This window comes from Chinchilla lanigera, unplaced genomic scaffold (assembly GCF_000276665.1).
Source record: "Chinchilla lanigera isolate Chin_1 unplaced genomic scaffold, ChiLan1.0 scaffold00112, whole genome shotgun sequence".
NCBI lineage: Eukaryota > Metazoa > Chordata > Mammalia > Rodentia > Chinchillidae > Chinchilla > Chinchilla lanigera.
This window is the reverse complement of record NW_004955513.1, coordinates 4337451-4362405: the sequence shown is the minus strand read 5'-3', so window position 1 is coordinate 4362405 and position 24955 is coordinate 4337451. Positions and strand designations below refer to the sequence as shown.

Here is a 24955-nt window from a genome sequence, read left to right as displayed (position 1 = left end):
GGGGGTGCTGGGGATTTAGCTCAGGGGCACGGCACCAGCCTGGCAAGCGCAAGGTTGGAGTTCGATTCCTGGTACCAGAAAAAAAAAAAAAGGCACAGGGAGGCCAGTAGTGGAAGCGGCCGCTGCACGCCTGGGACCCTGCCAGGGGGCACGGTGGTATGGCCAGGCCTTTACTGTGGTTTCCACAGGTGAGCAGGGACCAGGGGGCTGAGGGCTTGGTGCTGGCCGGCCTGAACAATGCCAGGCTCCGGGCCGCAGGTGGGCTGGCTCAGGTGTCTGGTACCTCGCCCTAGGTGAGGCGTGCAGGGCACAGTGGCCCAGTGTAAGTCTGAGGCGGACAGGGTGGGTGTGGGCTCCACACTCACAGTCAGCAGAGGAAGAGGCTGTCAGACCCTGGAATATGGAAAAGACAGGGTGAGTACCCACATCTGCGTCGTGGGCCTCAGTTTCCCCATTCATAAGCTCAGGATCCAGCCTGCCTTTCCAGGTCTGGCCAGCAACTGACTGTCCTGAGTCCAGACCCTTGCAGGCACAGAGAAGCCCAGGCCCAGCCCAGCTGGGCCACCTCACCCACTCCAGGGCCCCCGGAAGCCCCAGCTCATCCCTCATGACCTTGGGCCTCCATGAGGAGCAGGCTGGAGGCGGGGGGCAGGCCCAGCCTTGAGGCTGACAACGGTTCCCACAGGCAGGAGGCTCCGGGTGGGGCTAATAGCAGGCTGCTAGCAGAGGAAAGGACAGGGGGTAATCGAACCAGGGCACACGCTGTACCCACACCCAGCCGCCCACGACGGCATGAGCTGGTAATCACTAGCTGGGTCCCTCGGGACGGCGCATTGTGTCCCTCTCTCGCTTGGCTCAGCCGCCACCCACCTCTCTCCCCTTTTAGGTCCCTCCCTGCCAGACAGGGCTGGTGATTAATGATGAAGGTCACACAGCAGAGAATACTTCTGGAAACCACGCCTGCAGTCACTCACTTCCCTAAACACAGAAACATCCTGAGCCTCAGTCAAACAAAGCCGGGAGACGAACCACACGCAAGGGGCGGGGCCGGGGCCAAGTGGCTTGGGGACCCTCTGCCAGCTCAGGCTCCCCTCCCAAGCTCTGGCATGTCCATCCCGTCCCGGGAGTTGCAGGAGACACAGGAGGAAGGCAGGTAAGCATGCCCTGCCCAAGGCCATACAGGTTCCCACGCCCAGGCCCTGCTCACCTGGATGCGGGCAGCCTAGCTGCAAACAGGGAAAGAGAGTGTGGCAGAAGTTGAGCCCAGGCCCGGTGCTCAGGGAAAGGGTTCTGAGCCCAGAACGGACAGACCAGAGAGCCGGGCCCCAGGCGCAGAGGTGAGGTTTACTGACTGGAAGAGGCTATGTCCAAGAGACCCAGACCAACCAAACGTCCCCGTCAAAGGCAGCCCTCAGCAGCGGGCAGGAACGTGGAGTCAGCTCGGCTCTGTCTTGTGAGGGTGGGCGGCATCCTCATTGTCACCCACTTCTGGGCCCACAGGGGACTTGGGGGGCCCTGCAGTCTCCAAAATCAGTTCCAGAGCCCCTTCGCTGGCCACCCGGTGCACCTTCTCCCCTCTGGCAGCCAGGATCTCTTCAATGTTCCTGCAAGACAAGGAGGCGATGCTACCCATGCACACGGCTCCCTCAAGGGCACCCACGGCCAGCTTCGGCCAGGAGTGTGGTACCAGTGTGATGTGGCAGCAAGACCAGTGAGGTACAGCACGGCAGGGGACTGCATCCCATTCCCAGGGGCAGAAGAAAGAGTCCCCACCGGGGTCTGCCCAAACCATGGGGCCACGGCCCAGCACCACGCCAGTGCCTGGCACACGGCTCTCATGGGACCTCTGCCACAGCTCTGCCGGGCACTGCTGTCCGTGCCCATACCCAGGGGAGAACGCAGCTCTGAAGCCATGGACAAGGCCGCATGGAGGGAGCAGCCCAGGCTGGCCAGGTCCACAGCTGCCACTTGGGGCAGCACTGATACCACACCTCAAAACCAGTCAGGTTTGGATGGACAGGAGCCCTGGCTGCCCAGTTGGGTCGGGCAGCCGCCCAGGCAAGCGCTGCTGTGCCAGGGCCACCAGGTCTGCCAGCCCATCCTGGGGCCCAAGCCGTCCTCATCCCCTCTCCCCTCCCTCGCGGGGGAGGGGGGCTCACCTTTTCCCGTCCAGGTCGGAGAACCATCCCAGGTTGTCTGCGATGATGTGATGGTTCTGGCAGCCTGGGCAGGTCACAATGACCACGCCCTGGTGATAGGCCAGCTTCGAGATGCGCTTAGACGACCGAGTCCCACACACCTGGCTGGGGCAAACAGGTGAGACTCCCGGAAGTATCCTCGCGAGGACCAGTCGGGCTCGCCAGGACCACTCCGCCCCTCTTAGGAAGGCCCCGCCCCAGAGACCGCCACACCCCGGAAGGCCCCGCCCCCGAGACCATCTTTGGGAAGGCTCCGCCCCCAAAGCACCGCCTTCAGGAAGTCCCCGCCCCTGAGACAGTCGGCCCCGCCCCTGAGACGGGCCTTCCCACCGGAGAGCCTGGCGAGACCTCTTCCTGCGCTGCTAGGGAGGCCCCGCCCAGGCCACGTCCCCTTGCAGCGCCCTCCAGCGCCCTCCAGCGCCCTCCAGCGCCGGGCACGGCCCGTCCCCGCCCCCGTGCGCACCTTGCAGGTGTAGACGAGTTGGTAGTGCGCCGCCTCCACACGTCCCAGCCCTGTTGCGGCCTCCGCCCCCGAGCTTAAGTGCCGCCAGCCCTGGACCCAGGCCCAGGCCCGCCGTCTCTCCGCGACCTCCGGGTGGGATCGGGGGACCCACAACCGCCTCAGGCCGGGTCCCCAAGGCTGCACGCAGCCCCGCAATGCGGGCACGCGGCCCAGTGCGGTCCGCAGCATTCTGCCTGCCTAACTGGGCCACCCAGGCCGCTCCCTCGGCCCCGCCCTGCGCGCCCGACGCTATTCCAGCCATCTTGGAAGTGGGCACCGCCGGCGGAAGCGGCCCTCCAGGCTTCCGTCCGCCGGCCCCGGCGCGCCGCACCGTCCCGCCCCCTGCGATACTGCGCGCTCTTCCCCCGCAGGTTGTTTTTATTTACTCGGTCCCATGCTCCAGACCCCTACAAAGCACGTGTAGCAGATGCAGATAGGACGCCATGGCCATGGCCAGGGGCGCGCGCCGCGGCTGGGTGGAGCCCAGGCGTTCCTGGCGCGCTAGGAGCCCTCCGTGTCCGTGTTGTCGCTGCCGGTGGTGTTCCCGCGGTCGCCCTCGGCCTGCTGCCAGCCGCTCTGCACCTTCCTGAGCGCTCGCTTCCTGCGGGAGCCGTGGCAGGTGTGGGCAGGTGTCGTCGCTGTGGCCCCAGCCCGCGCCCGCGCCCGCGCCCCACCTGCGGTAGTTCTCGAAGCTCTCCTTGAGGCGCCGCCGCTCCTTCTCTGGGGGCTCCCCGCCCACGCTCGGGCCCGCGTCCTGCGAGAGCGAGCAGTGTTGCGGCCGCGCGCCTTTCCCGCCCGGGATCCCTGCGCCCCTCTTCCCGGCCGCTCCGCCAGGTCCCCAGATCTGCAGGACAGGAGGGTGCTGCTCTTGTTCTAAACGCTGCACCCCAAGAACGTCCGGGGGGCGGGAATCTTGGGATCGCTCCCCGAGATGAGCGACCAGGGCCAGTAGATCACCGGACTGCGGGGAGCCCGGAAGCCTTACCTGGGTGCTCAGCGAGAGCGGCTCCTTCTGCAGAGACACAAAGGGCTGCTCCGCGTTGTCCTGCTCGGCCACGCCGCCTGGAAAAGAGCAGAGTCTGTGGGTGCGGCCGCTGCCCTCTGCCAAGCCGGCTCTGCCCAGGCCAGTCAGGAGGTCTCCTGAAGACTTCCCACCTCCCAGGCAAGGGTCAGGAGGAGGCCCTGGATCAGGAGCCAGCGCTGCCACCGCAGGCGGCCTGCTCCCCCTAGCTGGCTCCCCTAAATGACCAAGGGTACACAGGCAGGAAAGACCTCCGACCTTGGGATATTTTGCCCACGTGTGCCCCAGGCAGTGTCCCCAGCCGCTGGGCATTTTGGGGCAAGGTGGTGCCCAGAGGTGGGCACGGGGATGATGAACTGTCTAGGTTGCACAAGTGCCACAGTCCACCAAGGCCTCGCAGACCAGGCCTCCGACCCCTTGGGCAGAAGGTGCAGGGGGGTGCAGGCAGGGATGCACTGTTGGGCCCCTTGGGTCTGCGACGGCTGACCCCTTTCCCACCCCTCCCACTTTCATGCTGCCTGGAGGCTCCCAAGTCCTGCTCGCCTCTGCCCACGTCGGCTCAGTAGCCTCAAGTTCACCGTCTCCGGGGCTGTGGCGGGCAGCCTGACCCCACTTCTCCATTTGCTGCTGTTTCTTCCCCCTTTTGCCTTGCTTGGAGGCTGGGTCAGGCAGATCGGGGAAGTCTGTCTGACTTCCCACACAACCTCCAGCCCCAGCTCCTCCTCCCTCTGCCACTCCCCAAATTCCCCGCAACCCCCCAGCCACAGCTTCTCCCCACCTCCAGGTCCCTCCAGGGACACCACGGTGTCCCAGTCCTGTCTCTGAGATGAACGGCTCAATTTTAAAAGCAGAGGCAGCGGGGTACTCCCCAGCTGCCTAAAGCCTGCACTGCCCCTGCACTGTAGATGGCACACAGTCATGTCCCTGGCCCGCTGCCCGGGGACACAGTGGGCCCTCACTTCTTAGCCTTGTGCACCTGGACACTGGCCTACTGCAGCTTCCTTCTGCAGGGAAGCTGGGTGAGGTGGGACGGGCAGCCCAGGGCCTGCACAGGGAGGGGTGTCCGCAGCCAGTGTCCCATGGACAACATGCTTGCCATAGGCCACAGGCCCCGCAACTGGGTCCCAGGTCCCAGTCCCTCTCTGCTTCTCTCTGGGTGTCCTTGACCTGACAGCTTTGACCCCAAGCCCCAGTTTTTCCATCTTCACAGTGGGGATGTGGCAGCCGATGAAGCGGGGGGTGTTATGTCAGGGCTGTGCCTACTAAGAGGTGGAGAGCTGTCCAGGAGCCTGCCCAGGGGCACACTGTGTACCCTCGCCTCCTCACCTTTGTCTGAGAGCTGTCTGTTGTCCTCCAGGTCCTGGGGCAGCAAGACCTTCCAGAGAGAAGCAGGTTGTCCCGTTAGGCCACCTAGCAAGCCACCACTGGCCCTCCAGCCCTGGACCTGGCCCACCCCACAGCCCATGCTGTCAACTTCTGTGGAGCTTCACAGCGCCTCAGGCTGCCCGGCCAGGGGGGATGGGGCCGAGGAGGCAGCCCTGCGCTCGCCCCTCTGACCCGTGAGTCCACAGAGGCCCTGGTGGCCCGGAGCAGAGGGGTAGGAGCCGCTCACCTCCTGGGAGTTCCTGGGTGAGCTTTCCTCCAGGTCCGAGCTCTGTAGTCCCAGACAAGAAGCCATTCAGCAGATCGTGAGGTCCTTTCCCCTCCAACTACCCCTCCCCGCTGAGCTGCCTGAGGGCTGCCGCTCAGTCTCAGCCACCGTCCTGCAGCCCCACTTCCCACGTGGGTGGAAGCCATGGCTATGCCCTTGCCCCACCGAAAAGGAAGGGGCTGGCAGTGGGGCAGTGGCCGGGCCGGGCCCCAGCACCCTGCCCAGCTCCCTCGCTGCACAGACACCCGGCTGCCCCGACCCAGGCCCACCAGGACCAGTGTGTCCAGCTGCTGCTGCTTGAGCCGGGCCTCGGCAGCCAGCAGCCGGCCCTCGCACTGGAACAGTTGCAGCTGCAGCTCGTCGGCCTTCTCGCCCAGCTCTCGGACCTGCTTGCGTAGCTCGTCCTTTTCCTGCAGGCCCCGGGCACACTGCGCATGCAGCTCCTCCCGCGAGGCCATGGCCTGGGGACACCAGGGCACAGCTCAGCAGGCCGGCCATGGGCGGCACAACCCGCTCCGGCAATCCTCTTCCCCTCAGACATCACCGGCTTTCCAGCAATTGTGAGAGCAGCGTCAGGAGGCTCCCGATGGAAAGTATGGAGGTGACAGAGGTAAAGAAGCAGACAGAACTCTCCAGTTCATTGCTGAGCACAGCCCGGGGGAGCGCATCCCCAACCGAGCCCTCCCCACAACAGTGGACAGGCAGCACATCTGTGCCCTACCCACAGGCACACGTGCTGTAAATTTGGGAGGTAACTGATATCAAGAGTGTGATCACCCATGCTGCCTCAGGTCCTTTAACGTGGATGTCAGGCTCTTTCATGCCCGTCCCTCCAGGGGCCCAGGTGGAGGCCAGTCTCCAAGCTGAGGAGGGCCAGACCATGCCGCAGGAGAGAACACAGCCCCTTCGATGACAGTCCAGAGGCCATGGAGTGCCTCAGTGCAGCAGGAGGGAGAGCAAGGGCACCCAAATAACGGGCAGTGTGGGGCAGAAACGGAGAAGGCAGACAGAGCAAGGACAGCTCTGTGTCAGAATACCAGAAAATCAGCCAGACATGGTGGCACATGCCTGTCATCCCCACACTTGGGAGGCTGAAGCAGGAGGATCACTGAGCCTGGGCTACATAGAGAGACCTTGTCTCAAAAAACAAATCACAGGGGGCTGGGGATTTAGCTCAGTGGCACAGCGCCTGCCTAGCAAGCACAAGGTCTTGAGTTCGATTCCCGGTACCGGAAAAACAACAACAACAACAACAAATAAAATCAGAAAACAAATCACAGCCGGCATGGTGGCATAAATTTGTAATCCCAGCACTCTGGAGGCTGAGGCAGGAGGATTGCCATGAGTTCAAGCCCAGCATGGGGTACTAGTGAGTTCAGCGCCAGCTTGGACTACATACTGAGAATTTATCTCAAAAATAAAAAGAAAATCAGAATACAAATAAAGATCACCATGGCCCCCAACCCCCCCCCGGGCATGTGCAAACCAGGCCTGCTGCAGCCTCATTTGTATTGTGGTTTTGACCCCCCTCCCAGTGGGCTTTGGATGCTGGGACACTTCCTCTGAAAACCTTGTGTGGTCAAAAACTGCCCTCAGGACAGGCGGGTGAGCCAGGTACCCCACCCGCCAGGCCAGGCCGAGACTCCTGTCCTCCCCGTTGCAGGCAGTCCCAGAGTCGTAAGAGACCCGGAACCTGTCCCACCGGGCAGTGAGCTCTTCTGGCCGCTTGCACTGCGCAGGGGGCTTCACCGCCTCCTCTTGCTGACCCTGCTCCTTCTGAACAAATCTTACTCCTGCTGCTTGTTCTGCGTGTCCTGCTCAGGTCTTTGTTTGGGACACCAAGAACCTGGAAGCCATTCCTCTGACCCGCCCCATCTGCGGATAACACGGGGGCACCCAGCCCCGCTGGCCAGGACCCGGCCCATCTGCGGATAACACTGGGGCACCCAGCCCCGCTGGCCAGGACCCGGCCGGGCACTGGCAGCTGCCCCACTTCTCATCGCTGCTCTGACCTAGAACCACTTGGAAGGGGCCGCACTTGCTCCCCGGGAAGCCTGGGGAGGAGGGGGCGTGTTCGGGAGCTGCCACCAGCAGCCCCACCCAGGAAGCAGACAGAGCCTTGCCCACCGAGGAGACTGCCCCGCGCCATCTCTGCCCCACACAGGGGATGTGGCCAACTTGTTGCAGGGGGATCGCTAGCTGGTTTCAAGGCTGCTGGGCCATGGTGCCAGGGGTTCCGTAGGCAATGTGCCCGTGGCTGAGTTAACTAAAGCTACTGCAGAACAAGACAGGTCGGAAGCTCCTGTTTTTGTGTAACAAACAGAGAAAGCAAAACTGCCCATATGTGGCGCTGAGAGAAGCTGGGCCAGAAGAAAGGGCTGAAGGTGACCCTGAGCCCAGGAAGGGCTCGGTGGGGAGAAGGGGGAATGGACATCACTACTATCTACGTGTTTTGTTCTTTTTCCAGTACTGGGCACTGAACCCAGGGCCTGCGCCCTGAGCTACGTCCCCAGCCCTTTTTAAATTCCAAGACAGGATCTCACTAAGTCTCTATAGTTGCCCAGGTGGGACTGCAATTTCACTCCTCCTGACTCAGCCTCCCGGAGAGCTGGGATCCTGGGGGAGCACCACCATGGCAACCCACCCCTCCCCGCCCCCTCCGTGCCCACCTGGTCCCGCTCAAAGGCGACCTCCTCCATCTGTTGCAGGATGGCCTCGATGCGCTCCTTGTACATCTTGGAGTCCTTGCGCAGGGCCAGGCACTGCAGCTCGACCATCTCCCTCTCCTCCGAGCACTGCAGGAGTGGCAGCGGTGTTAGCCACACCCCCACCCCCAGTGCCCATCTGGCCCCCACGTTGGTGGCCTCAGGGTGGAAGTTGGGGATACACGGATCAGGCCATGCAGGAGCCTCGAAGCACAGCAGGCCAGGCCTGTGAGAGACCATGGCCATGACCAGCATTTGGCCACAGGCAAAATGAGCCCAAAGGACGGTCCCCCTGGGGGGACATAGGCACAGCTTGGGCGCCAAAAGGCTGCATCTTTTTTTTTTTTTTGTACCAGAAATGAAACTCAGGACCTCGCACTTGCCAGGTGGGCGCTGTGCCACTGAGCTGCATCTCCGGCCCAAGGCTGCATCTTAGAAACGGGCACACAGAGACGTTTTGCCGAGGTCCCAGCACCCCGCACGGCCGCTTGGCTGTCCCCGCCCGTGTCGCCGCTGGTACCCGGGCTCGGAGGGCCTCGGCCTGGCGGAGGTCCTTGCGCAGGGTGAAGATGGTGGCGGCTTGCTCCTGGTGGTCGAGCAGCGCCTGGCGCCAGTCCTCCTCCAGCACTTGGACGTAGGGGCTGCTCCGCTCCAGCTTCCCCTCCTGCAGGGAGGATGGGCTTGTAGGAACCCGCCTCCGGCCGCGCCCACCCAGCGTGCACTCGTCCTCGCGCCTACCTGTGCAGCAGCCTCGAGCTCCTGCACCCGCGCCTGCAGCAGGGCCTTCTCCTGCTGCAGCTCCCACAGTCGCTCCTGGCTGGGCCGCTGCTCCATGGCGTGCCGCAGCTTCAGCGTGTGCTTGCGCTCCACCTTGCAGTCGTCCTCCGCCTTCATGAGGCTGTGCCGCAGCCGGTCCACCTCCAGCTGCAGGTCGCGGTTGCGCATGAGCGCGGCGCCCTTCTCCTCACTCACGCGGGCCAGCCTCATGGCCAGGTCGTAGTTCTCCTCCTTGCAGCGCTTGAGGTCGAGCACGCCGGCCTCGCACTCCTCTTTGAGCCGCCGCACGCGCTCCTGGTGCTTGCGCAGCAGGCTGTCCTTCACGCGCAGCTCCTTGATGAAATCATCCTTGGAGCTCAGCAGCGCTGTCAGGTCCTGCACCTTCTTCTGTAGCTTCATGACCTCGGTCATCAGCAGCTGCGTCAGGCCCGACTCCCCCGACGCGTCTGGGGCCAAGAGGCAGCAGGCCGAATCAGGACAGCCGCTCCTGGGTGGGCTCAGGCAGAGACTTGGAGATCCCGGCGGGCTCACCACCCGCCGCCCACCCCGACTGAGAGCCCTCTCGTCCAGGCGGAAACATGTCTGAACAGGCCCAGGAGACACTGGCCCAACAGCCACATGCCTGTGGGCATGTGGAGGCCAAGAGGCCCACACTGCCACAGATACCCTGCCCGTCCCCTCTGCAGGACAGCAGAACCCTCATACCCTGAGGGGTGGGACGCTCCCAGGGACAAACCCTTGAGCTCTAAGATGCCCTTCCCACGAGGCGAGGCGCTCAAACCAAGGTGTGAAGGGGGTGGGGCCTGCCTCAGCTCCGCCCCACCCTCGGTAAGGCCCCACCCTACCCAATGCATAGGTGCGGCCCCCAGCGCGGGCCTGCCCCCGCCCACATCATAGGCCCTGACCCATCCCTGCGTCTTGCTCCGCCCACAGGAGCCGGCTTGCCCCGCCCTCCATCCAGGCTCCTCCCCACCCCTCACCGATGATCGTGGAGAAGACGCGTGCTGGTTCCTTGCCCGTGACCTTCTTGTACAGCTGTGGGTAGTAGAGCTCCAGGCTCTCCAGGAAGGCCACGTAGCCCTTGTGGCCCGTCCGCTGCAGTATGTCCAGGAGCAAACCTACAGACCGCAGAGCAGGTGGAGGGAGGCCACAGGCCCGGGCACTCTGAGCTAGCGTGGACCCCAGCCTGCTGGTGTCCCCTCTACCATTGGGCCTCAACACACAGGGCCCAGCAGGCAGAGGACAAGTGCTCCCCACCCATGCACGATAGGGCAGGCCTGGGCCTCTCCCTCAACCCCCTCCTCTGGGCGGCTCCCAGGGTGCTGGGCGAGGCACTGACCCACTTTGCGCTTGCGGATGACCAAGTTGGGGTCGCTGAGCACCTGCTCCTCATCGTCGGGGTTCAGGACCTTGCACTGCCTCAGGTAGGGCGTGATGCGCGAGGGGTCGATGACGGAGATGAGCTTCACGCGGAAGCCCTCCAGCGTGCTCCAGCACTCGTCCTCATTCTCATAGTCCGACATGGTGGGGGCTGGGGTTGGGGCAGCTGCTGAGGTGGACGTGGCGCTGTGGCATGGAGGGACAGTGGAGCGCAGTGACCGCCACCCCTCAGGCCACCCAGCCAGCACCCTTCACTTCCATTGCCACCTCAGCTTTCTCTCTGAGCCTTGGGGCAGGGGCGGGTGGATCTGGGGGAGAACGCTCCCTAGCGCCAGGACCCCCTCAGCCTCTGCCTCTGTACCCCAGAGAGCCCTGCCGCAGCATCTGTGCAGGGGCACCCACCCCCTGGTGTCCAGGCTGGGGTGAGAGGCTGGTTGGTGGTGGCCCCCCAACTTCCTCATTCCCGACAGGCCGGTGCTCTCTGATCCTTCCTCAAGTCGGCCTGTGATGCAACAACCTCAGAGCTGCCTGTCACTGAGCCGCCCCAGGCAGCCGGCCCGGTGGAGCGTGCCTGTCACCCCATCAGGCGCAGGGCATTGGGAGAGGCTGCCTCTGTCACCCACGCAGGGAAGCTGCTGTGGTAGCTTCTCAAGGTTTTCACTATGCCTGGCTCTGCTGCCCTGAGGCCTGGCTCTGGCCCCGGCCCCATGCTGGGGGTCTGTCACGACTGCCCTAGATACCACTGGGACCAGCACACCGGGACCCCCGATTGCAGCACACAGGCGAAGCTGCTCCCTATAGGATGGGCCAAGGCAGGGCCTGCACCTCTGACTCTGGGTCCCTGCCCCAGACATGAGGTGCCAGCAGTATGGTCCTCTGAGGGATTTCTCAGTTCTCTGTGCCCTCTGCCACCCTGCGCAGAGAACCAGTGACAGTCTGCGGGCTGTAGGGCATTGCCGTGTGTCTGTCCAGTCCCAAACACCCCGCAGCCCCACGCCTAACTCCCAGCATTTATCCCACTGAAATGAACAAGAATCTACCAAGTGGCTGTGAAGAACAGTGTGGGGGATGTGGGGACCCCAGCCAGCCTGTGGGAACGGAAGGCTGCTCTAGAGCACTTGCCCAAGACCCAAGTGGAGCCCACTCGGGTCCCCTCAGCCACCTCTCAGAAGGGCACCAGCCTGGCCTACCTCAGGGTCCTGCGGAGCCACCTGCCTGCGGGCCCTGGCTGCAGCTGCCGGGATGTCTGAGATGCTGCTGGTCTGGGGTGGGAGGAGTGTGGAGGCCGGGGAGGGAGGCTATGCACTTCCTGATGGGTTCCGGGTCCTCCCGCAGGGGGACAGTCCCTGCTGGCCTGCATTGATTGGCCAGCCCAGGGGCTCTAGGGCGGGGACAGGAAAGTGGAAGTCCTCTGGGGAGCTAGGAGCCTTCCCTCCTTGTCCAGGGCTGGGGTCCTAGGTCCTGGGCCACCTGGAGTCCCTGCCTGCCTGGTACCTTGTAACACAGAAGGGGGCAAAGGCACCCCTGGAGCTGGAGAAGGCCAACCCTTCAACCCCCCTCCAACCTACTGTGGCCTGGACACTTCTGGGAGGCTTTCCCATCAAGGTGCCCTGTGCCTGACACCCCCACCTACTGACGGGGGTCCTGGCACAGGGATCAGGCCTGCAGGGTATGGGCTGGGTAGCAAGATGCGAGAGCCGGCAGCCCTGTGTGCAACCCCAGAGGGTAGTCTACGGCACAGGACATGGGGCTCAGGAGGCCGCTGCGGCTGACTGGAGGTCAGGGCCCCAGCCTGCAGGCTTCCCATTGCTGCCAGCCCAGAGCACCCTGACCTCCTCCCGGCCCTCGTCATGTGGGTACCCTCGGGACACATGCAGGGGAGAGCCGGCCCCAGGAGGTGCTGATGGCAGAACACGGTGTCCTTTGTGGAACCTGGGCCTCTGTCCCCACCTCGGGTGGCCCTGGAGCCTCGGCCCCGATATGGGCGAGGGGAACCCCGAGCCGCGCCTCAGCCGGTGTAGCTGGTTGGACAGTGCTGCCATCGGGCCTGCTAGGCTGGGTTGAGGCAACAGCGACCAAGGAGGCAGCAGGCGGGAAAGTGGGACGCTGGCACACAGCAGAACCCCAATAGCCCCCTCCTGCAGCCTTGGACCCTTGAACAGCCCAGCCCCCTGCTGGACTCCACAGCTGTGGCAGTGCAGGGTCCTGCCAGCCTCATGGCCGCACTGCTGGAGTTCCTGCCCACCCAGGTCTCTCACTGCCAGCACAGGGATGCAGGGGGTTCCCGGTTATGACAGAAGGATAATGGTGTCTTCCTCGGGGCGTCTGCGCCTAAAAACATTACCTTCTCTGACCATCACAGAACGAAGGTACAGATCAGTAACAGAAAGACAGCTGAAAACTCCCAAGTGTTTGAAATGGAGAAGGCTCTGAACAATCCATAGGCAGAGGAAGTCCCAAGGCAAAGCAGATGCAGGGAGAGGGCGTGGGCCTGGAGGCACACCAGGTTAGGGCCTGTGTCCTGCGTGTGCAGCAGCTGGCACAGCTGAAGTGCGGGGAGTCGTCGAAAGGTGCTGGGACCACATAGGCACTAGCGTCACCGGGGAGAGGGAGGGACAGGGGCCGGGCTTCCTGGGGCAGGAAGGGATCTGGAGATCACTCTCCCTGCACTCCTGGCTACCCTGCCCCCCAGTGGTGTCCCCACTACCCTCATGTGGCGCGAGCACAGAAGGGATCTGGAGAGGGAAACCGCGCTGGCTCTGGGAAGCCAGGTGATCACGCATTCTGGGGTCCCTGCCCCAGCAGGGTGTAGGCAGAGCCACAGCTTCTCTGAATGGCCAAGGACCACTCATGACTTCTCCCCGAGGCCAGGGTGTGTGGGCACAAGGCCCAGGAGGGTGGCCAGGGTGCGAGAGGCTCTGAAGATCCCATGGGGGAGCCAGGGACACCCCGAGGGCCGACTGCTGTGACCACAGAGGCCTTGGTTGGCGGCCTGAGATGGGCACACTGCCCAGTGCTCAAAACAAAGAACCACATCCTGTGTCTTGCTTTTAATTAAAAAACGGCACTTAGTCTGTTCCAGCCTGAGACCCCTGGCTTTGTGGGGGCTCATGGTGCGCAGCCCGGGATAACTCCATTACGGACTCCCATTAAGGCTCGGCTGTGAAGGCTTGGTCACCATGCGGAGGTCAGTCTGGCCAGCAGCTTCTGGCCTCCAGCCGTGCTCTCTGTAGACCAGGGAAGCCTTCCCTCTGCTGGCGGTGGGAGTGGGCTTCTGGACCCCAGGAATACTTGTCCTGAAACGGAGAAGCACCCTGGTGTGTGTGAGCACCCTGACCCCAGCAGGCCTGGCTCCCCAGCCAGACCCCCTGGCCGGCTGTACCTTCTGGCTGCCTCCTCGACGCCCCTCAGGGTTCTGCCACCTCTCCTGGCTCTGCCCACTCCAGGACCACCTGCCGCCTTCTGGTCTCAGCTGGGATGCACTAGGGACCCCCAGGCACCTGCCAAGCAGGCCCTGGGTCCCAGTGACAGCAAAGTGCTGTGTGGGTTGGTGGTCACAGAGGGGCAGTGCAGACTGCGTGTGTGGGTGGCAGACACCATCAGAGGGACATCAGAACAGAAGCCCGGCTAATGGTGCTGCCTTTGGAGAATGGCCAGGAGGGCGTTTCTGAGGTGCTGAGACCTGGGGACAGAGGGAGGGAGGGACGGGTCTCACAGTAGGAGCGCTGGGCAGAGGGGACAGTGTGGCACGGACCGAGGCCATGGGGCTGCAGGAAGAGGTGCAGGAGCTGGGTGCAGAGCCCTGGGTGGGGAAGACAAAGGGCAGGATGGGTAAGTGTCCCAGGAGGGCCTCCGTGACTGGTCCAGCTGTCCACTGAACCCCACTGCCCATGCTCCAGGTACCGCTCCTCCTGGGTGCAAGCTGCCTCCGAGGGCCTCACCTGTGGCTCACAGCTGCCGCCTTCGCTTCCGGACGTGGCGGCCGTGCCGCGTCCTGAGCACATCCAGGTCAGAGGCATCCAGGCAGGAGACCGAGCCCTTGCCAGAGTCTGGGGCTCCCTGAAATAAAACCTCAGGTGAGGTGAGATGTGAGGCCTCTAGGCACAGGACAGGGAGAACCTGCGGACAGTGCCCTACCCAGACGCCAGGGACAGCGAAGCCCAGCAGCAGGGCTGAGCCAGGCCTTCCTGGGTCCATGCTGCCCCAGCTTTCTGTGGTCTTCTCCCCAAGTGGCGGGCCTTATACTCTGAGGGTGGGCCACTGGCAGAGGAAGAGGGCTGGGCAGCTGCATGTGGGCTCAGGAGCCTCCTTCCCTGGCCACAGGGGCCCACAATCTGGGACGGCAGCACCTTGCACTGGCCTTGGACACCTGGGGATAGAGGCCAGGCTGCTAGCTGGGCACAAGTGCCTGAGACCCCTGGCTTTGTGGGGGCTCATGGTGCACAGCCGGGGATAACTCCATAGCCGTTCTGTTACAGGTTCTTGTGGGGAAATAAGAAAAATGGTCTCAAAAACACAGCTGAGACCTCAGGAGCAGAAGGGATGTTGGGAGGCTACTCCTGCTACCCCAGGCCCTGCGCCAGGCAGGCTGCTTTCTCCCCAGAACTTGCAGCCAGTGCAGGTGCCCTGTTGTCAGGCCCAGTGCCCTTACCTGCACGGGGCTCCCAGGCTCTGGCCCAGCCTGTGTCCCGTGGGCCGTGCAGCCCAGCCACTCGTGCCTGTCCCCATCCTCAGACTCCAGCTCGCTTGAGAAGTCCTCGTCCGTGGTCTCGGGGCTTGGCCTTGGGGCTGCCGAGACGGTAGTGGGGACACCACTGGGGGGCAGGGTAGCCAGGAGTGCAGGGAGAGTGAAGACCGCCAGGAACCGGGCCTTCAGCAAGAGGTAGGCTGGATTGTCCTGTAGCTGCCTCCGCACCAGCTCTAGAGAGGCCCGCCAGGCTCCAGGCCCAGCTGCCCTGTCGGCCACCAGTGAGGCAGCCTTGTGCTCCAGGGCCGCCCTGCGGAGCAGGAGGCTGGACAGGGTCCGCAGGCTGCATAGGGCAGGGGGCTGGTAGGGCAGCCTGGTCTGCAGTGGGGGCACGCACACACCTTGCCGGCCCCGCACCCACTCCCACGTGGCCGCCTCACTCTCCAGGCAAAGCAGGCCCAGGTCCAAAGCCCTCTTCTCAGACCCAGGTAGGGATGACCTCTCTAGACCCAGAGGCCTGCTGGGCACTTCTGTCCCTCCTAGATCACTGCTGGGGCTGGGGCCACCACAGGCAGGCAGCTTCGAAGCCCCTGTGTCAGGGCTGTCAGCCGGGATGGAGGTCCTGGGCACTGGCGCCTGCCTGGCCACCTGCGCCTCTTCACCACTTACTTCTGTAGAACTCAGCGGTGTGCAGCATGTTGGGGGGCCTGAGGGGTCTGTCCTGGACTCGGGGGCTGCCTCTGTGTCCACGGTTGCTGGGGGCTGGGAGTCATGGTGGGGGGGCACGGGAGTCATGGTGGGAGAAGGTGGCAGCAGCGTTGGCATCTTGGGGGGGTTGAGCATCTCTCGCTGAGTGGGTAGGCCCAGCACAGCTGGCACCTGCACTGGAAGCAGCCCCTGGGCTGTGAGCACCCAGCTGACAGGCAAGGGGATGCTGGTGGCCAGGGTGGGGGTCAGGCTGAGGGGCTGTGTGGGCAGTAGAGCGGGGCTGGGGGCTGCGGGCAGGAAGGCTGGCGCCTCAGGCAGCCCTTGTTTCCGCATTGTGGCGGGGGCCTGCGACTGTCCCAGACTGCTCGAAGGGCAGCCTGTGGGGGCCTGGCCGGAGCCCAGGGTCGGGGCAAGTTGCAGGGCTTGCAATGTGGGCGGGCACTGGGCCTTGGCTGAAGCCCCCACCTCCTGCTGGGAGCCAGAAGCGTTTGTGCCAGCTGCTGTGGGGGTCATCGGCCCAGAGAGTCCTGGACTAGAGCGGACAGGACCTGCTGCTGGGGGGCCCTGGCGGGCTGGTGGGAGGGGCTGCTGGAGGACCACGGGTGAGATCAGCAGCTGGGGGGCGAGAGCCACAGGGCCCAGGGTGGCCTTCCTGGCAGGGGCCTCATGGAGTCGCTTCTCTCGGAGCAGCTGAGACACTGTCTTGGGCCTGGGCCGGGGGCCCTGTGGGGCAGGTGCGGGTGCTCGGGCTGAGGTGGACTTGGCCTGGCTGGACTTCAGTTCTGTGCTCCCTGAGCACAGGCTCTTTGTGGCATCCTGAGATGACACGTGTTGAGGTTGGCAGCCTGCAGAGGACGGACGGATACCACCTGATGGGGACTCAGCAGGCCCCTACAGCAGGAGTGGCTGGACACAAGGCGCAGGTGCCTGATGCAGCCAGCTGGGGCTCCAGCCGCCTGTTCCCAGGTCTCCTCCCCCGCAGCCCCCAAGAGGCTGAGCACAGCCCGGAACCCTGACTGTGGACTTGGTGAGCTGCTCTCCCCTGTGTGATGGCTTTGTACCCTCAGGACCCAGCCCCCAGCGGCTCTGCAGCCTGGGGGACCACGGCAGCCAGCAGGGCTGGCCCTTGCGGAGGTGGCCTCTGGCCCTGGGACTAGCAGGAAGCCCACGGTGACCATACCAAGGCCCAAATACGTGGCAGATACAGCACCCCGCCCACAGAAACACAGAGCCGATACCTGGGGGCGCCGGTGCTCCAGAGGGAACCTGAAAGGAAGCGGGGTCAGTCAGCCAGCACGGTCCTCCCTGGGCCCCACTGCCCCCTAATCCCAGAGTGCTGAGCCGGGTGCTTTGGGCTTTCTGGGTTCAGCGCCACCCACAGGCACCTGCATGGAGCACACGGGGTGGTTGGGCGTGGTGGGTTTGTGGCCTGCGGGGACCAGAGCTGCATGTGGTCCTCAGACACTAGTGATGCAATTTTGCCGTCCCCCAGGAGACGGGGCTCCAGGGCAAGGTCTCCCGCTGACTGCATGTGTGTGTCTGGCACCCCAGCTCCAGACCACTGTGTCGTGGGGACACAGGCTCAGCATCACCCCAGCATGTTCAGCAGAGCCAGAGCCAGACCCGGGGCTGTATCGGCCCTCACCCTTCACCCCAAGTGCCCGCTACCTGCAGAGGACGTGGCTGGGGGCCAGGCGGGGGCAGCTGGGCCTTCCTCTCCCGAACAACCTCCATGCAGCCAGCAGTGTCAATCTGCAGCAGCTAGGGCACAGGTGACATGTGGAGGTGTGCAGCGGACAGAGGGCAGCCCTATGCTGGCTGCTCTGGCCGGAGCCCGGGCAGCGCCTTGCGACCAGGACGGCTTCACACACTTGCCTGGCTCTGGGTCCGTGGACCACTCAGTCCTTGGCTGGCTCCTGTCCTTCCGACAGGGCCGACTCCTCCGGGTCCCCACGCCCTTCTCTCCCCTCCCCTCCAACCTCCTCCCCAGGACGTCATTTCACCATGGGGCCGGATGGGCTCAACAGCCCGCTGCCCCTGCCTAGCCCAGAAGACAGTGGGAGCGACAGCCATGGTTCTGTTCTCCAGGCCTGAAAACCATAGATAACCAAACCACGAGGAAGAAGTCTGCTGTGAACTTTAAATCTCCAAAAACACAGCAGCCGTCACCACGCCAGGGCGCTCACCTGCAGGCACAGGGTGAACACCGGGGTGCTGGCCAGACGGACTTGCTCCAGCTGCGTCCTGACTCCATCGGCTGGGGACAAGGGCATGTATGGGAAGGGGTTCCTCCCCACAGCCAGCTGCCCCTGCCTGGCCTAGGAAGGCAGTGAGGGTGGAGAGGGCCCGGACTGCTCCCCCTGCCTTTGGGATGGGTGCAGGCTGGGCATGACCCGCAACTTAGACTCCCCCTTGGACCACGTGTGCTGGTCAGGATGTACCCCTTTTCTCCACCCCAGGCCCCGGGGCAGGTTGGCACCTCGAGTCCTCGCCACCACGGGCCTCTGGGGAGCCTGTGTGCAGGGCAGGGTGACATCGCCCACCCAGGGTGTCATGGCCAACAGCAGCCTGTGTTCTAGGAGCCGCCGGTGCAGAATGCGTCTGTGGTGTTGGTGCCTGTTCCGGAAGGTTCCACGCCATAGCTGCCGCAGGTGGGGCCCAGCCTCACTGTCACCAGGGCCAGGCCCGGGAGGTGAGCCAGGCAGTGGTGGCTGCCTCAGCCTCTCCTTCTGCGGGCAGGAGACAGAAGTGTAGGCTCCCAGGCATGGAGGTGCTTAGTGCCCCCTGCCGCCTCAGGCCACGGTGGACAGGACAGGACAGCACCACTGGTGGTGTCACATGGGAGGGAGTGTGCACCCAGGCCCTCACCAGCTTGTGTCTCCAGGCGGTCGTATTTGTCCTGAGCACCCTTCGCACCGTCTCCAGGGGCACTTTCAGCAGATGCTGTTCACCCTGAAAAGACCACAGGCCCAAGGCCTGCTGTTGTGCATACCACCTTGCGCAGGCCCTAGGCGCAGGTGTGGGTGGTCAGGCAGGGCCTCCTCGGGGAAGGTGGCAGGTCCCTGAGGCCTGGCTCCAGGACAGCAGGGGGTAGGGTGCTCTGCCTGCCAGGGGCTACACTGGCCCTGCAGGCAGCCCAGGGTACCAGGGCTGTGCCTCCACCCAGGGCCCAAGTCCTTGAAGACAGAGAGGCAGGCAGATGCACTGGGCTGGCCATACCTGGTCGGTCACAAGGAGCACATGGACAGGGTCCTGTGCAGGGAGGCCACGGGCCCACCCAAGGGCCACCGCTCCTCCTGTGCTGTCCCCTCTTCCAGCTCAGAGGCCAAACATTTCAGAGACCCTTCTAGCCCAAGTGTGTCCCAGAGGCAGCTTGCCCTTGAGGCTGCCAAAGCAAACATGTTGGCAAAGCAAAGGCTGCCAGTTGCCAGGCCACTGTCTCACACAACTGCCATCAATCAGAAGCAGGAGTCTAAACTGGGCATGGCTGGTGGCCAGGCCAGGGACCAGGCTGCCCTACCGCCCGAGCACCATCTCCGTGACCCAAGCCCAGGCACCCCCTCCTCTCCCGTGCACACATGCAGGATGCCCCTGTGCCCACCTCACAGGATGGCTCCTCCAGGCTTGTGAGCTGTGTGTCTGCTGCGTGGGTGCCATAGACCCTGGAGGACCCCTGTGCCTGTCTTATCTCCACCCTAGGAGCCAGGGCTGTGCGGGCGGCCTCAGGCTTCTGGGTTGCACTCTGCCGGGCAGGAACCCACAGGTCCATGTTGGGTACCACGTACTGCGGGGACGGTGGCATGCTGCCTGCCTGCTGGGGCTCCTCCAGCTCCCCCTCAGAGTCCTCACTACTGCTACTGCTGGGGCCCCCATCGCTGTCCCCGCTGCTGCCGCTGCCGCTGCCGCTGCTGCTGCTGCCGCCGCCGCTGCTGCTGCTGGAACTCCACTGGACCCTAGGGCGTGGCCGCCGCCTCCGCACCCTCTGTTTCTTCTGGGGAAAATGGGCCACTTGGGGACAACAGGTAGGCAGCCCAGCCGGGCAGCTTCAGGGTGGAGGGCTGCTGCGGACAGGGCAGGGTCCCCAGGAAGGGGCCCAAGGCCAGGAACCATGTGCCCGTCCCTCCTTCCCCTCATCCCACCCAGCAGGTCCCCAGGTGACAGGGCCCTGCCTAACTTCCCTCAAACCCTGACTCGGGAGAGCGCCTCACCCCAGCCATGATCTTCCACTTGCTCAGACACTGGGAGCCAGACCGGTGGGGGAGCTCAGAGGCAATTTTTGCCCAGTGACCTAAAAAGCAAAACCATGTGGGAACTGCTGACCCAGTGGCCCACGTGGGGAGAAGGACTGCTGCGTCCCGGGCCGGGGCCTGTCCATGGGCTTCCTGCCCTCCTCAGGCTAGCAGACGTGCAGTGCACCTGCACCATGGCAGCGGCTGAGCCCAGGGTGAGGAGCCCCTCACAGTAGCTCTGGCACAGCACCACTGAGACTGAAACCATCCGTCCAGTCCCAACCTACCCATGCACACAGCCCACGGGGACCATCGCCACGATCTGTCTGCCAGACAGCACCGGGGCGGAATGTGGCGTCTCGCTTCCTCAGTGTGGTGGAACAGCAGGGGACAAAGGCCTCCGTATTTTGTACATCACCCTTAAACCTAGCGACTTCATAACTAGGGCTTATTTGAAGCCAACACTACAAACGTATGCAAAGGCTGGGCTAAAAGTAGCCGCTCACTCCTCCTTAGTAGCAAAAATATGGGAAATATTTGAGTATCCACAGAGAAGGCTGGCTGCATAACCTAGCACTACTCTTTAGGGAAATGCCCTGCGGCCCCTGAAACTGGGCATGGGACACGGAACTCATGGACACACGGGGCACTGGTGGGCAGCCCTGCAGGAGTCGCTGTTAGGCCAAAGCTGCTGGCTACCCACGGGGGGCAATATGGAGGATCCTGCCCTTCCTGGGGAAGCATCTGCACAGAGCAAGGAGGGGGTGCACTTGGTGAGGCTGGCCGGGGAAGGAGCCTGCTCCCTAGTTCCTTCCCGTCCACCTGAACATCTGAGTTCCCTGGGGTGAACATACAAGCGTCTCTCAAGGGTGCGGGCTGGTGGCAGAGCACTTGCCTGGCACGTGTGAGCGAGGCCCTGGTTCCACCCCAGCCCTGAAAACACGAGTCTGTACCAGGGAGCCCAGCAGTCGTCAGGACAGTGACAGAGCTGACCTCAGGCAGCAGCCCGGGCCCCAGAAGCCCCTGCACATCTGCACATCTGCCCCACGAGCGTGACCTGCACAAAGCCACAGCACACGACCCACACTCACCAACACCGTGCTTTTCTATTAGCTCGATCAGCTGCTCCTCCTCCTCCGCGTTCCAGCGCCCCTTCTTCAGGCTGACGTGTAATCTTCTGAGATATCTGAAAGCGACACGGAGACAAAGGGACATCTGAGACACTAAGATGCCTTCCACCGCTGTCCGGCTTCTGGGGTGACTTTAGACACAACATCCAAAGCACTGGGACAACACAGATTCACGGGACTTCACCGAAAATCCACACTTTTCTGCTTTAGAGGACACTGTTGAGAAAGACCAGCCCCAGGTGGGCACAGTATCTGCTGGGCACCTGGGTATGGAATAAATAAGGACCCTAGCGGCCACAACACAGGAATTTTGCAAATGGCAAAGGATTTGAACAGCTGTCTTGCCAGAGATGGTCACAGAGGCGTGTGCGAAGATGCCCTCCTGTCAGCCCCGGGAAACACCGGCCACACTGAGGTACTGCTTCACCCCGAGGCCTTAAGGCTGGGCGCCGTCACAACAAAGCTAAGAGCAGGCGTTGGAGTGCATGTGAAAAACAGCCCTCCATGCACTGCCATGGAAATGAGGCAGTCCGGCTACTTTGCCAGAGTTCTCTGGATCCTCGAAGGCTCATTGCGGGCCCTGCTGGACCTGGCCACTCCACCTGGGCTGCACGTCCACGGGGACTTGCACGCACATGCTCGGAATGCACTCGGGTCATGCACGATGCCCGAGTCCCTCCTGTGAGGCTGAGCAACACCGCACTACACTCTACACCACCGTCCTGTCCACCCTGCAGATCACGCTGTGAGCGTGTAGAGCAGCGGCTGTGCATGGCTGGGCTTCTGTTACCCTGGGCTTCACCCGGGGGCGTTGTCCTCTGCTTAACACTTTGAGGAACTGTCTGTCTTCCACACGCTGCCAGATGTGGCTGCCACAGTATGTGAGGGATCCAACCTCTCCACACCCATGGCTTTCCTTTCACCTCACGCTGCGCTTAGGTAGTGAAGTGGACTCGCTGTGGCCCTGTATTTCTGAGATGCTGGGCATGTTTCCACGAGCCCGACCACCTGCCTCAGAGAAGTTTCTGTTTGAGACCTTGGCCTTGGCCTCATTGACTTGAGATCTGCGTTACTGTGGAGTGGAATTCCTTTTGGGGATGGTCAAAATGTCTCAAAATTGATAAAAAATGGTGCACACTTGTCAACCCAGGACTCTGGGAGGACTGCTGTCTGAGACCAGCCCAGGCAACTTAAGTGAGACCTTGTCTCAAAATAAAACATTAACAGGTTGGGCACGGTAGCATATGCCTGTAATCCTAGCACTCAGGAGGCTGATGCAGGATGACTGCCATGAGTTCGAGGCTAGCCTGGGTTACATAGTGAGTTCAAGGATAGCTTGGACTACACAGCAAGATTCTGTCTCAAAAAAAATTAACAAAGGGTTGGGGGTGGAGCTCAGTGCAAAGCCCCTGGGTTCAATGCCTAGTACTGTGAAAATTTTTTTTTTTTCTTTGAGACAGGGTCTTGCTACACAGTTCAGGCTGGACTTAACCTCACTTTGTAGCCCAGGCTGGTCTCGAATTCGCAACAATGTTTTTGCCTCAGCCTCCTGAGTGTTGGGATTACAGGCGTGCACCACCACGCCCAGCCTGTGAAGTTTTAAAATTAGCTGTGGCGATGTTCACACAACTCAATGAACAGGTTAAAAACCGCTGACCCACACACTTTAATGAGGGCTGCAGCTGCTGCCTGGGGACCCTGCCCCCCAGAGACCTTGAGGACTCAACAGCCAGGCTCAGGAAAACTGTAACCGGGGGCAGCCCAGCAGCCAGCATCTTGCTCTTGGTGACAAGTGGCACAAACACAAAATACTGGAGAAAAACAGTGGGCTCTGTAACCCGCTTTCCAGCTGGGTGGACGACGATAGTGAAGCTCCCTCCAGGCACACTCCCAGTGCAACCAAACCTGGCCTGTCACCCCCCCCCTCAGTCACCCAGACAAGCCCCTATGCCACTCACCGATCTCTGCACTGGGCATCACTCCTGCCTGGCACCTCTTCCCGGATCTTAAACCAGTCCTGCTCCCCATACTTGGCAACTGCTCGCAGCAGCTTCTGTAGGCATGACGGGCAGATGAGGGTCGCCTCCCCAGCCCAGCTGCACCCCCAGGCCTGCTGCCCACGAAGTCACTCAGGACAGCAGGCAGGCCTCCCAGGGGGCAGTTCTCCCCGGGCCCCGAACTCACAGCATCCTCATCCGGGGCCCAGAGCCCCTTCTTCAGGTTGGGATCCAAGCTCTTGGTCCACCGGTAGATTAGCTGCATGGAGTCTCTCCCCTCCATGTAGTAGACAACTAGGGACAGAGGCTCAGCTGGGGGCAACTCGGGACAGAGGGGTCTGCGGGGCCGAGTCGCACCTCCCGCATAGCAGACAACAGGCAAAGGGGGACTCACGGTGGCCGAGAGGCCACCACCCCGAAGGGCAGGAAGAGGCATCTCTGGTCTGCAGGGACTGAGCTGTGCAGACCTGGGCTGCACAGCAGAACAGTGCCCTGTACGCCCCACGTGCGCCCGCACTTACTCCTGCGGTAAGGGACGTGGCTCCCCACGCGCATCTGCTGCACCAGCTGCGTGAGCATGCGGTCCTCCTCCTCTGTCCACTCCCTACGCTTCAGGGCTTTGTTGTGCTGCTGGAACTTTTGCAGGCACTGGAAGGCGCTGCGGCCAGTCTTCACGAAGCCAAGAGAGACAGGTATACTGGGTCTGGCCTCACACCAGAGGGACGCGGGAGCAGCTGGGGTGCTCCAGGGGGCAGGAGGGCACCTCCGTAACTGCACCCCCATCCCACCCCCCCAGACCCCACCCAGGCCCAGGAAGGCCAGCAAGAGACGGTGTGATTGTTCACGCGAAGAAAAACTGCAAGACCAACTCAGATGACACTCGAGACGTACTGTGACTCCACGTGGGGGGAGCACCTGCAGGAGGCCTCCTGGCACCACGCGCCCGCCCTCCTGCCCCACCTCCAAGGCTAGCTCTTGGAGCTTCCCCGAGGCAGCTGCGCCACAGGGTGCTGGGACAGTCCTGGGTGTGGAGTCCCCAGCTCTGGAGATGCCCTCAGGTGGGTGCACCCAGCAAATAGACCTCAGCCACACCAGTGTCCTGCCCGTTCTGCATCCTGGTCTCCTTGTGCAAAGGTGCTTCCCAGGGACTAATCCAACCCTCACCTCACCCTGTCCTCCCAGGCATGGGGCTGCCCAGCAGAGGGCTCTGAGTTAAGTCCACTCCCCGAGGAGTACAGTGCAGGTCCCCAGGATTCTGGCCACCAGCCCAGCACGTCCACACAGGGCGACCTTCCCTGCTCGGGACATGCCAACATCCTCCCATTTGGCCAGTGCTGCAGGCACCAATGCACGTGGCCCAGCCCCCAGGAGCCTGTGCTCTCCCATACGCAGGAAATCTAAGACCCCAGCTCGCAAGCCCCCAGGTGGTCAGTGGCCTGGCGCCCTTGGAGGACAAAGGGTTGGGCTTCGGTGAGGCTCCTATCCTGGAACTGGTGTGGGGAGCCACGCGCAATGACCTGGGCAGCTGCGGCCCACCCGCACCTTAGGTCGGCCTGGATGGTGCCTGAAGTGGTTCTCTGGGAGGCAGAATCCCAGAGGGAAGCTGCAAACCAGCAGAAGCAAGGCTGACCGAGCAGCTCTAGTGCTGGATAGAGTGGACAGTCCACTGCAGCGCCAGGGCTGGGGGAGGAGGAGGAGGGCACGGGTGCCCCACGCTGCAGTGGACCGCGAAGGCCTGAAGCAGTCGGGACCACATGTCTGCCCAGCCCCAGACTGCTTTCACAAAACACTGGGAAGGTGCAGGTGGTCACAAGGTGGCAGCAAGCAGTGGCAAAGAGCAGCAGGAGGGGGCGGAGAGCTAAGGTGGGGTTTAGAGCTAAGAGACCTAGGACAGCAGTAAGAGTACCCACCCACCAAATAAAACACTAAGATCCCAGCAGCAGGCTGGGGAGATAGCTCAGTGGCACAAG

General features: G+C 63.0%; 3 protein-coding genes across 16 annotated transcripts in view; all 3 read right to left on the bottom strand.

Annotated features, from left to right (window-relative positions):
• Positions 1 to 1324: 1324 nt before the first annotated feature.
• On the bottom strand, positions 1325 to 2985 carry Dnlz (DNL-type zinc finger). Its single transcript, XM_013506617.1, has 3 exons — positions 2662 to 2985; positions 2160 to 2299; positions 1325 to 1604 (listed from the first exon to the last, which is right to left on the bottom strand). The coding sequence occupies exons 1-3, from the start codon at positions 2887 to 2889 to the stop codon at positions 1436 to 1438; spliced, it is 537 nt and encodes a 178-aa protein (XP_013362071.1). The 5' UTR covers positions 2890 to 2985; the 3' UTR covers positions 1325 to 1435.
• Positions 2986 to 3060: 75 nt separating this feature from the next.
• On the bottom strand, positions 3061 to 11533 carry Card9 (caspase recruitment domain family, member 9). 4 transcript variants are annotated; one of them, XM_005408509.1, is made up of 12 exons: positions 11425 to 11533; positions 10194 to 10420; positions 9835 to 9972; positions 8816 to 9300; positions 8598 to 8741; positions 8042 to 8167; positions 5642 to 5833; positions 5334 to 5375; positions 5048 to 5096; positions 3686 to 3762; positions 3375 to 3454; positions 3061 to 3301 (listed from the first exon to the last, which is right to left on the bottom strand). In XM_005408509.1, exons 2-12 carry the CDS (start codon positions 10375 to 10377, stop codon positions 3202 to 3204), a joined length of 1617 nt encoding a protein of 538 aa, XP_005408566.1. In that variant the 5' UTR covers positions 10378 to 10420; positions 11425 to 11533; the 3' UTR covers positions 3061 to 3201. The 4 variants fall into 4 exon arrangements, with proteins under 4 accessions (XP_005408566.1, XP_013362069.1, XP_013362068.1 ...); XM_013506615.1 differs by having other exon boundaries at positions 10194 to 10403; XM_013506614.1 differs by having other exon boundaries at positions 10194 to 10400.
• A 1736-nt stretch (positions 11534 to 13269) lies between these two features.
• Positions 13270 to 24955, bottom strand: part of Snapc4 (small nuclear RNA activating complex, polypeptide 4, 190kDa) — an 18558-nt gene continuing 6872 nt past the window's right edge. For 7 of the 11 annotated variants that reach the window (XM_013506652.1, XM_013506651.1, XM_013506645.1 and 4 more), the window contains 15 exons: positions 23507 to 23654; positions 23173 to 23279; positions 22947 to 23041; positions 20950 to 21044; positions 19838 to 19917; positions 19231 to 19620; positions 18498 to 18581; positions 18109 to 18358; positions 17816 to 17886; positions 17298 to 17390; positions 16868 to 16895; positions 14886 to 16474; positions 14176 to 14293; positions 13617 to 14036; positions 13270 to 13530 (listed from right to left, as the gene is read on the bottom strand). In XM_013506652.1, the coding sequence (XP_013362106.1) occupies positions 14183 to 14293; positions 14886 to 16474; positions 16868 to 16895; positions 17298 to 17390; positions 17816 to 17886; positions 18109 to 18358; positions 18498 to 18581; positions 19231 to 19620; positions 19838 to 19917; positions 20950 to 21044; positions 22947 to 23041; positions 23173 to 23279; positions 23507 to 23654 (3141 nt within the window). In that variant the 3' untranslated portion in view covers positions 13270 to 13530; positions 13617 to 14036; positions 14176 to 14182. The remainder of the gene's footprint in view (positions 13531 to 13616; positions 14037 to 14175; positions 14294 to 14885; positions 16475 to 16867; positions 16896 to 17297; positions 17391 to 17815; positions 17887 to 18108; positions 18359 to 18497; positions 18582 to 19230; positions 19621 to 19837; positions 19918 to 20949; positions 21045 to 22946; positions 23042 to 23172; positions 23280 to 23506; positions 23655 to 24955) is intronic. The other 4 variants (XM_005408497.2, XM_013506650.1, XM_013506649.1 and 1 more) reach the window with 4 other exon arrangements.